A 10,589-nucleotide genomic window follows, 5' to 3' on the forward strand; every position below is an offset into this window, starting at 1 on the left:
ACACATAAACATTTAATTAAAACAAAAGATACTTAATTATTCATAACAATCTTTAGTAAATGCTTCGAGTCAAACAAAGCTTTTCATTAAAAATAATCATCATTACGAAAAGTCACCCTAAAAGATAGATACATAAATCTAGAAGTTTTTGACTTTTTTCTCCATCTCTTTTTTATTTTAATTTTTTACTTAATTATCTAAATTAACAGTTTCGTAACAAGTTAAGAGCATTTTTATTGGGTTTGCCAAAGGCCAAAAAAATGTATAATTAACAGTTTTTTCTATTTATGAAGAGTCACCCTACAAGATTTTTTTTTTAAATTTTATTTTTTTCTCCATTTTTTTTAATTTTTAATTTTTTTACTTAATTATTTAAATTAAAATTTAAAAGTTTCGGATCAAGTTAACAGCCAGAGCAAAAGAAATTCATCAGAAAACAAGAGGAAAAAGAGAAAGAAAAAGAAAAAGAAAAAGTAAAGAACGATTGTGTGATATTATTGGTTGGGGACAGAGCAACGTCACCAGCGGATGACGGACTCTTCTTTCTTTATACAATTCGCCGTTGCTTCGTAATCTCTCTTTCTTCTTACCTTCTCCAATTGGCTTCTCTTTCCCCACATATATATGTAAGAGAACCCAGTTTGGTAGCTTTGTGATTTGTGCTGTCCGGTGGCTTTGAGCAAGACACAATGGCTTTCACGAACGTCTCTTCTCCTTCAACAGCAGCTCTCTCTCGCCTGCAGTATGTCCTCTTTTCTTTTCATTTTCCTTCTGATGCTTTCATTTTGCATTTTTTTTTCACCTTTACATGTCATATAATGATCCTTGGAGTTGAACTTCATCTGGGTTTTGTTGGGTTTCTCTTAGAAATTACTCATGTCAAATTTTACACAATTCCTTGTTTGAATGTGATTTGCTTACAAAACATGTGCACGTTAAATCGTTAATGATCCATTGCGTCATATTTTCAAATTAATCATGTTAATGATAGCAAAAATAACACATTGGTTAACTATTTTGGGGTTATTTGCTTTGCTTGGTCCTTTTGTGTCATAGATATTGTATATGGGATGTGGGTTTTCCCCTTTATTGATCTGAATCCAACTTTTCTATGGATATGGAACTTTTAGTACCAAAGAGAAGGTATAAGTTGTGACGTGTATGCTATTGTGTTGACTTAAATGTTGCTTCTCCTTTTAATCGCTGAGAAAATAGGGATGAAAAAAAGATTCCATTTTCACTTGTTTCTGTAGTTTGGGTGGTGGAAAGGACAACCCTGCTAAAACCACACAATTTCCTGGGCTTTATGAGTCTAGGCTGTTCCTTTGATGAATCTTAGGTAATATAACTCAATTATTCAAATTTTGCTTCCCATTTTATTTGTTCTCTGAAACTTTTTTTTTTTTTAAATGCTTTTGGAGAATGATAAATAAATTCAAGAACATGGTATCTTTAATTGTTTCAGTTTTAGAAACAAAGAGCAAGGGACGGTCAATGTCAAATGATTCTCTGAAAAGACAGCTGTTAAAAATATATTTCTTCCAAAATAGGTTCCTGAAATGCGCTTTTGCAGTGTTTTTGTTCTTTTGCGAGTATAAAAACAGAGAAATCTTACTGGAGGATAGAACCAAAAAGACCCTCGATTTGCTGTTATAATCCTTCATTTTCTCAGCAGCCAAAAGAAGCAGATGTTTCTACGCGAAAGTAATTAGAGAGGCCTTAAAAAATGTGATTATTCTAAAAGTAATGCTAAAAACTACATTTTTATCCTACAACTATCCCATAATGCTGATGTCACAGTTTCAACTAATCCTTCAATTAGTCATTATTAAAAAAAAAATGGTTGGTTGAGACTTCCATAGCAGGGATAGTTGTGGCATAAAAATGTAGTATATAGCATTTCTCTTATTCTAAACTTTTGTGTGAAGGGTGTTGCATTGACGTGTCTTTTGAAATCTACTTATTTTACCCCTGTTCTAGCTGATATTAAGTTCTCTGCTCTTACTTGTGAACAAGAAAAGCATCTATTATTCTGTTGAAGCACATGGAGCCTCATCTTGTAATCCACTTTGTTCACATTGTGCAAATTACCCGGCAAGACTCCATGAAAACCCTTTAAGTCTTGATCCGACTACTTGGATTTGGCTACACAATTTCTCCACCTCTTTGCTATATTTTGTTTAATCATGGGCATCATTTTCCTTGTCCTTAACATGTCCTAGCAAAAATACTAATATTTTGAGTTTCATGTTTGTAAAAGTTTGTGTGAAGGTTTTTAAACTTTATCAACTTTTCAAAGCCGTGATATTTTCTGGACGTTGAGTGGTGCTTAAACTGAATACTTATCATGTTCTGCCATTAATAAATTTTATAAAATATCAGGTTCTTGTTTTGTTATGTTCAGATTTCAGAAGCATTAATTGCATTGTGAACATTCTTAGTGAATATGCAATTATTACTACCAAGTTTCATAGTCCTTCCTTTCTATTGCTTTCGCCTTTACTGTATTAAGAACTTATGGACCTTCTATTGTGTTTAGGGTATGCAAAAACTTCAAATTGTTCAATGGCTCACACAGTGTGAATCCCTCTCTGGCAAAAGGGTATGCTTCCGATTTGCCCTTGATCCAGCTGGGTGGCAAATTGTCCGTAAGTATTAAGGGTGTTGGTAGAACTAGAGCTACAGTGATATCTGGAGAAGGTGACCTTCTGTCTTATGCCAATGAAAATAATGTTGAGGAAAATAGCACTCTCATTGGTGATCAATCTGTTGGAATTGAGATACAACCTGATGCAGTCTCATTCAGAACACTTGCAGCAGATACCACTCCTATGAGTATTCGTTTTCCCATTGATAATGATGAATTTGATTTGGATCACCCTACTGAAGGTTTTTCTTCCATCCCAGAGGCCATAGAGGATATTCGCCAAGGAAAGGTGGCCTGTTTCCTGAGCTGTCTTGTTACAAAATCTATTAGCAAATCCATTTAGTGTTAGACTTTTGATTTTCTCTATATTTTAGTAGTTATCTTTCCACCACTTATATTTCATGGCAATGCAGTTTGTAGTGGTTGTGGATGATGAGGACAGAGAAAATGAAGGAGATTTAATTATGGCTGCACAATTGGCAACACCTGAAGCTATGGCTTTTATAGTGAAGCACGGAACTGGAATAGTGTGCGTCAGCATGAAAGGGGAAGATCTGGAGAGGTTACAAATCCCTTTGATGGTAACCCAGAAGGATAATGATGAGAAACTTTCTACTGCTTTCACAGTGACAGTGGTATGTACATTTCTTGGTTGACATTTCTATATTTGGAATTTCTTTCCCAGTCCAATATTTTTGTATTGGATATCATCTAGGTTTGGAATAAGACAAATCCTAATCTCGTTCAGAGTCGTTTGAGCTTTTGAAATTCAATTGTTTCATCTAAAATTGCACTTATATAATAATGCGTTACATGTTCACAAACTATGCCATTCTAACAGATTGAAATGTAAATGTTAATTATATATCTGAGAGATATTGGTGATTGTGATGATGACAATAATGACAAAACCATTTAAAAGCTTAATCTATCATCTCAAAGAAGTTACTTCTGATAGTTAGTTGTGATGTAAGAGATTCAATTGAGCATTTTGCTCATCTAAGGATGTTGGTTTTGTAGGATGCCAAACATGGTACAACCACAGGGGTATCAGCTCGTGATAGGGCAACAACAGTATTGGCTCTTGCATCCAGAGATTCAAAACCTGATGATTTCAACCGCCCAGGCCATATTTTTCCACTGAAATACAGAGAAGGTGGTGTTTTGAAAAGAGCTGGGCATACAGAAGCTTCTGTTGATCTTACCATGCTTGCTGGGTTTGACCCTGTTGGAATTCTATGTGAGGTTGTGGATGATGATGGTTCCATGGCTAGATTACCAAAGCTTCGCCAATTTGCAGAGCAGGAGAATTTGAAAATTATATCTATTGCTGATTTGATTAGGTAAGATTTACCTGTGGGTGCTTCTCTTTGTTTCTTTTTTCCAGTTTTTGTGTCATTTTTGTATACTTCATGTATGCTTAATGGCGTCTTTACGCTTTTTATAAATTTCTCTGATTACCTATATATATAACGGATTTACCTGTGTTCTGGAGACTTTTACTTTATATTCATTTTACAAAAACATGTGGTTAACTTACTTTTTTGATGTCTATATTCTTCATCTGCAGTTAAAAATGTATTACTAAGGAGAGCAACTTTCTTGATTTAATCCAACCTCATTTTAACAGTATACTGTTTAAGAAGTGAGAGCTTAATTTATTTTACATATGAAATGCAATAGATGTTCTTGAAACCAAATGCACTTATTCCATTTCCATATGACCCTAAAATTTCTTATCTGAATTAATCTGTAGTAATTGGTGTCAAGATTTTGGAGTTGATGATAAATCTAAATGCAATTGATATGCTCAGATATGGCTGGGGAATATGTGAAGGATTTTGTCCCCAGCAGTTGAATGATTTTACTCCTTTGACAATTATGCTGCAGAGACAGTGAGAGTGTATTACATCACTTACACCTCTCATTTCTAGTAGTAAAATGCCTGAGCGTATACTTTTGGCAAATATGATAATGCTTGGTACTCCAAGCAATGTTCTCGTTTTCTTCTTTGTAGATATAGCACTAGTACATTCTATGATCAATTCTTTTTATTCTGCTTTCAAACAACAATGCTTATGCTGTTGGCGTATGCTATGATCATACAGAGTTGTGATGTCTATGTTCAGCTTCAGAGCTGCATGAGTCTGCTATGTGAATCTGCCACCCTTAGTCACAGGCTTTCATAGTGTTCTTTTTCTTTTTGGCTAGACATAGTCTGTGCCATCTCAGCTAATGCCAGTCACATGATTTGGAGCCTTATGCATACCTTCTTAGCCCTGTTCTGGAGTATAACTTGTTCATTGGGTTGGTTCATCGCATAATAGATTCAACCTATGTCAGAAACCTAGACCATGCGTTTTAATTACACAAATCTAAAATAAATGCTAAGGAGGTCATATAATATTCCATTAGGGTAAATGGGTTCTTTCAAATGGTAAAAAGTTGATGATGAAGCATCAACATGGGTTATTTATTTTTTTGCTTCGTTATGTGTCGGTCGCTCCTTCAATTCTAAATAAGCATTAAGAAGATTATATAATCTTTTGTTATAGTTTATAGATGCTTGCAAATAGTTAAAGCTGATGATAAAGCATCATCATGGATTACTGTTCATCTATCCGTACGTCTTAATCCTGTATGTTACATATGCCTGCTTATATATGTTATAGCTGTTGTTGAAATTGTGTTTCTTGAATTTCAATGTCAAGTTTTCATCCCCAACTATAGTCATCGTGAATTTTCAATATTTTCAACAGATGGTTGGAAAGTCTGCTCTCTTGGGTTGCTTTGACCTTTCTAGTTGCTTAAGACATGCATGACTTATTAGGGGCTTCATGTATACGTCCTATGTACTATTGGTTGCGTCCCTTTGCGCTTTTTGAATATACTTTACTTATCAAAAAAAAAAAAGGCATGCGTGACTTGGATGAGTATTATCTGGCTTCAAGCAAAACTGGTACCTTTGGCCAACACAAACTGGATAATAAGGAGGCTTTCACCTCAAAATCTTTTTATAGTCAGAATGTGAGACTGGTCTGGGTCCTGCAACACTGTATTTAAGAATGCGCTTGTGGGTCTGGTAGCACGATGTGTTTGTTTGTTTGTTTTGAGGAGACCCAGGGGAGGGGGGAGTAAAACTGGGGACTTTTACTAAACTATTTTACCATTGCTTGCAAATAACTGTATGTTAGTATCCTTTTGATCTTGTCCAGTATGCACCACATAGTTATCTGGAAACCCATTTGTTCAGGATCTTTATCTTTTCTTAGGTCGTAACTTCTACATTGATGTGTTTGCTACATAACCTATTTGTAGTTTTGTTCCTTTTTTGTTAAAACATAAAATAGGGCACTGCTCTAACATGGATAATCATCGCCAGGTATAGAAGGAAGAGAGATAAGTTAGTAGATCGCTCTGCTGCTGCCAGGATACCTACAATGTGGGGGCCATTTACAGCCTACTGTTATAGATCAATCATAGATGGGATTGAGCATATTGCAATGGTTAAGGTATGCATTTTTTTTTAATTTTGATGCTCAAAAAACTATCTTCTTCTTCTCCTTTTTTTATTTTTTTTTTTAATTCATTGCAAGCAGAACCAAAATAAATTTAATTGAATAGCCGATGGTCTTAGGACAACGGTTGAAATCTCATATCGGTAAATGAGTTGTATTTAGCTATGAACAGTATAAGATAAAACAATATTAATAGAAGGTACCATTAGGACTAGACTACACAAATTCTTTTGGTACTTTTACTCAGTATATGCATCAAAAAGACCGAAGTCTGTACAAAAATTTAAAACCAAAGGGAGAACCATTATATAGTTCCATTGGGTCAAGCCATTTATAGAGTCAAAACTCTTACTGCTTCCACTAGCATGATGACTAAAATTTAAAAATGAAGTCGATTTTTTTTTTTTGGGGTGGGAGGGGGGAGTGGGTATAAATTTCTTTTGACTATTATTCATTTTCGTAGTGATTTTTAACAAAGCTAATGTGTAAACAGGGTGATATTGGGGATGGGCAAGATGTTCTTGTGAGAGTGCACTCAGAATGTCTCACAGGAGATATATTTGGATCGGCCAGATGCGACTGTGGGAATCAGTTGGCACTTGCCATGCAGCAGATTGAGGCTGCTGGCAGGGGTGTCCTGGTGTACCTCCGTGGACATGAAGGGAGGGGCATTGGTTTGGGCCACAAGCTTCGTGCTTATAATCTACAGGATGATGGGCGCGATACGGTAGAAGCTAACGAGGAGTTGGGATTGCCTGTTGACTCCCGAGAATACGGAATTGGTGCTCAGGTATTCTGAAATAGGATTTCTATTAAATTTCTCTTTGACAAAGCATTTGACTTATTTTTTAATCCACAACACTTTGAAATGACATCTTTCAGCGAGGCCTCCAAATGCCCACGCTTTCAAATCTTACAACAATTTATTGGGCATTGGATCTCCCATTGGATAAATAAGGCAGAAACTTTAAGATTATAGCATTATTGATCTCAATAGAAATAATTGACAGCTTATTTAATGTGCTGTGGTAATTGTATACCAAGCTTTTTATCAAGAGCTAAAATGAATGTTTGAAAAAAAAAAAAAAAAAAAAAAACTTGGAATACACCTGACAGCTAATTTACAATAAACAGAATCAACGGTTCCTAAAACGTTTACTTGTACTTTCTATGGTCATGAAGAAGATCGAAGATGATAAAGAAGACTTGGAACCCGTTAACAACGAGTAATGCTATATACCACCCCACTATCTCACTATACTGATGTAGCATTGTCAATTCATCCTTAGATTAGCCATTGTTAATCAAATGATTAGATCTGAACCATTGAAAAACTACAGAAGATTTCCTATAGTTTTTTTTTACAGCACCCAAGCCAAATCCTATTACGTGTATCATGTTTTGACTAAAGTTTATTGGCTTTGTTGCTGCAGATGCTTAGGGAATTGGGTGTTCGAACAATGAAGCTGATGACAAACAACCCTGCCAAGTATATCGGGCTTAAGGGTTACGGTTTGGCGGTTTCAGGCAGGGTCCCGTTAATAACTCCGATTACCAAGGATAACAAGAGATATTTGGAGACGAAGCGCGCTAAAATGGGACATGTCTATGGGTTAGAATTTAACAGCCGCTTAAGCAGCCTTATGAGTGGCAATGGTAAGCCTAGTGCTGATGCTCTATCTGAGACATAACTCAGGCTGCCTGCCTCTTTTGGATAAGGATTCAGGCCGCCCGCCCGCCCTCTACCGGTCCGTCGATTGTTCGTGCAGCAGAAATAGGAATTTTAGTCTCACGTAAATTATTTCTGAGTACAACACTTCTGGCTTTGACAAAGGTGGTATTAACATTCATTCCAATGAATTAATGAGATACAATTCATTATGATTGCTATATATATACATAGCCTGGATCCAAAATATAGGTGCATGCTTAGCCAAACTCTTACAAAAATGTTGGCAACTATATTGTAATGCCATTCATTCTTTCTGTTAAAGTATATTTCTGAAGAAGGAAATCCACATTTTTTGCTTCTTGAAAACGTTACCACGGTTTCATTCCTTATTTTAGGGTTTGTTTGAGTTTGCGATTTAAAATAACGATTTTAAAATGTGCGATTTGAAAAAAGTAATTTTTTAAAACACAATTAAGCGTTTGGTAAAATCGCAGCTTAGCCTTTAAAATTGCAAATTACTTGAGATGATTTTCGAATCGCAAGTTTTAAAAACGCAGTTTTCAAACGATTTGTATTCTGTGATTTGGTTTAAAATCGTACTTATTGTCTACGAAATTGCAATCTCAAATGCTCTCTTAATCTCTCCAATGATCTACCAATGCAAAATGTGTGAAGAAATTTTACTTTTTATTTAGGTGATATTTTTGCATTTTTTTGAAAGAAAGATGATGTAAGCATTTTGATACAATAAAATTAGGATTTAGTTGATACATATACACAAAAAATAAAAGAAAAGAAAAGAAAAGGTCACATATACACAAAGACATATTTATAAGCATCTTGGTGCTACATAATCAAACACTAACATTGATACAATAAAGACATTATATATATATATATATATACACACAAGCTGATGAAAAGACACACACAAAGGACAAATATTATATGAACACAAACAAAGAAAAAAACAAGCATAAATACCGACGCTATCAATCAGTATGTAGTCACTCAAAAATCTGATTCAGATTGCCATGAACTCTACAAAAGTATTTTCTGCACACATTTCAAATTTGTTTTTCAAAGGCAGGGATCGGACCAGGGTATTCCTAGTTCCTTCGAAAATTCAATAACTTTTTTCTCTACACACTTTTTTGTTCAATTGAGGTGAATTTTCTTTTTCTACACACTTTTTGTTAAAACAAGAATTTTTTTTTAAAAAAAATGGGGAATGAATTTCTTGCAAATAATTTAATTATTTATATTGAAAAGAAATTTGCTGAGAGCTTCAATTCAAAATTAATACTTGATGATTTTGTTTATCTAAAAGAACGTTGTCTACAATTTTAAACACTATGTATTAGTGTTGACATGTTACGTTGCTAATATATCAATTTTGACACATATTTAAGAATTTTTATAAAAATATATTTTTTTATACACATATTGTGTGATAAATAACTTCATTTTTGTTTTAAATTGTGTTTATTATATTTTTAGTTCGACCCGACAATAATGATTATTAGTTCCATGATTGAAGACTGTCACGTCAATATTATTATTATTATTATTAATAATACTATCATGTCAATATTATAAAATAATTGTGAGATAAAACGTTTCGATTCATGATATATGAATATGATTGGCTAAAGTTCTATCTTCTTGACAGACTATTATGCTTAGATGAGAAACAGTTCAAACTTCAAATCCTCGTATAATCCTCGTATAGTTTGTTGTTTACCCTTTTCTTCTTCTTCTTCCTCTTCTTTTTTTTTTTTTTTTGTTTAAATTTTTTTTTTTTTTTTTAAAAAAAAAAAAATCACTTTTGAAAGTGCATGTGCATGTGGTCCCACAGTGTCGCCTTCCCCAACCTATCCGCGACCGTCAATTTTTCGACCGTTAAGAACAGATAGCATCCTACAGCCCGCATTTCTCGCTTTATTCAAAATCCCAACCCACGTCTACTTCCCGAGATCCAATATCCAAACTGCCCAAAAAAATAGTCGAAAGAAGAATCTCCACCGTCCGATTCTCCTCGAGCTCCGTGATCTAGACGTTAACCCAATCACTACCACTATTCACTCTCCTCCTCTATATAAACACTGGCTCTCGCTCTCTCTTTGTGTCTCATACAGTCATACGCCTTCTCTTTGTGTCCCATACAGTCATAAGCTTTCTCTTTGTTTCTCATTGAAGCTTCTTTAATGGCTCGCTTAAGCACTGTGTCTTTGATGCTAATGCTGGTGCTTCTTGTGGGCTCCACTATGGCCCTGTCTCCGGCCAAATCTCCTTTGTCGAGTCATAAATCTTCGGCGCATTCTCCATCGCCGTCGCCGTCGCCGGTTTCTTCTGAGGCTCCTGCGAGCTCTCCAACGTCGATTTCTGCTCCGCCGTCCGAAGCTCCTGGGCCGGCCCAGAACGTAGCTGTTTTGAATCGGGTCGGGTTCGCTGGATCTGTGGCCGTTGGGGTATTGGCTGCTGCTTTGGTCTTCTAGAATGTTCTGAGAGAGTTACCGTTGTGGGTTTTGTGGGTCTTATTCTATTTATTTATTTTAATGGGTATTTGGTTTGATTTTCCCTTTTGTGATGTTTTATGGTGATTGTGCCGTAATACCTTGATAACATCAAGACATGTATTTGTATACATTAATTTGATGAAAAAGTTTGCAATTCCCTCCGAAACCGAGTTGAATTTGATGAAATTTTATTTAATTCTTTTGAAAAAAGAGTTGCAGAGATAGACTTGGGT

The 10,589-nt window shown here is 35.1% G+C and overlaps 2 protein-coding genes across 2 annotated transcripts; both read left to right on the forward strand.

Annotated features, from left to right (window-relative positions):
- Positions 1 to 545: 545 nt before the first annotated feature.
- On the forward strand, positions 546 to 8,057 carry LOC133881668 (bifunctional riboflavin biosynthesis protein RIBA 1, chloroplastic). The gene is made up of 7 exons (XM_062320658.1): positions 546 to 742; positions 2,540 to 2,936; positions 3,061 to 3,282; positions 3,668 to 3,990; positions 6,030 to 6,159; positions 6,659 to 6,955; positions 7,599 to 8,057. The coding sequence occupies exons 1-7, from the start codon at positions 690 to 692 to the stop codon at positions 7,854 to 7,856; spliced, it is 1,680 nt and encodes a 559-aa protein (XP_062176642.1). The 5' UTR covers positions 546 to 689; the 3' UTR covers positions 7,857 to 8,057.
- A 1,987-nt stretch (positions 8,058 to 10,044) lies between these two features.
- On the forward strand, positions 10,045 to 10,335 carry LOC133881177 (classical arabinogalactan protein 1-like). Its single transcript, XM_062320128.1, has one exon. It carries the CDS (start codon positions 10,045 to 10,047, stop codon positions 10,333 to 10,335), a length of 291 nt encoding a protein of 96 aa, XP_062176112.1.
- The last annotated feature ends 254 nt before the right edge of the window (positions 10,336 to 10,589 follow it).

Source organism: Alnus glutinosa, chromosome 11 (assembly GCF_958979055.1).
Source record: "Alnus glutinosa chromosome 11, dhAlnGlut1.1, whole genome shotgun sequence".
Taxonomy (NCBI): Eukaryota; Viridiplantae; Streptophyta; class Magnoliopsida; order Fagales; family Betulaceae; genus Alnus; species Alnus glutinosa.

What these genes read in the sequence shown, in the direction of transcription:
- LOC133881668 (XM_062320658.1), top strand. Translation starts at nt 690, where the DNA reads ATGGCTTTCACGAACGTCTCTTCTCCTTCAACAGCAGCTCTCTCTCGC. An exon ending in GCAGCTCTCTCTCGCCTGCA is followed by an intron (nt 743 to 2,539) that starts GTATGTCCTCTT and finishes TATTGTGTTTAG; the next exon opens with GGTATGCAAAAACTTCAAAT. An exon ending in TCTATTGCTGATTTGATTAG is followed by an intron (nt 3,991 to 6,029) that starts GTAAGATTTACC and finishes AATCATCGCCAG; the next exon opens with GTATAGAAGGAAGAGAGATA.
- LOC133881177 (XM_062320128.1), top strand. Translation starts at nt 10,045, where the DNA reads ATGGCTCGCTTAAGCACTGTGTCTTTGATGCTAATGCTGGTGCTTCTT.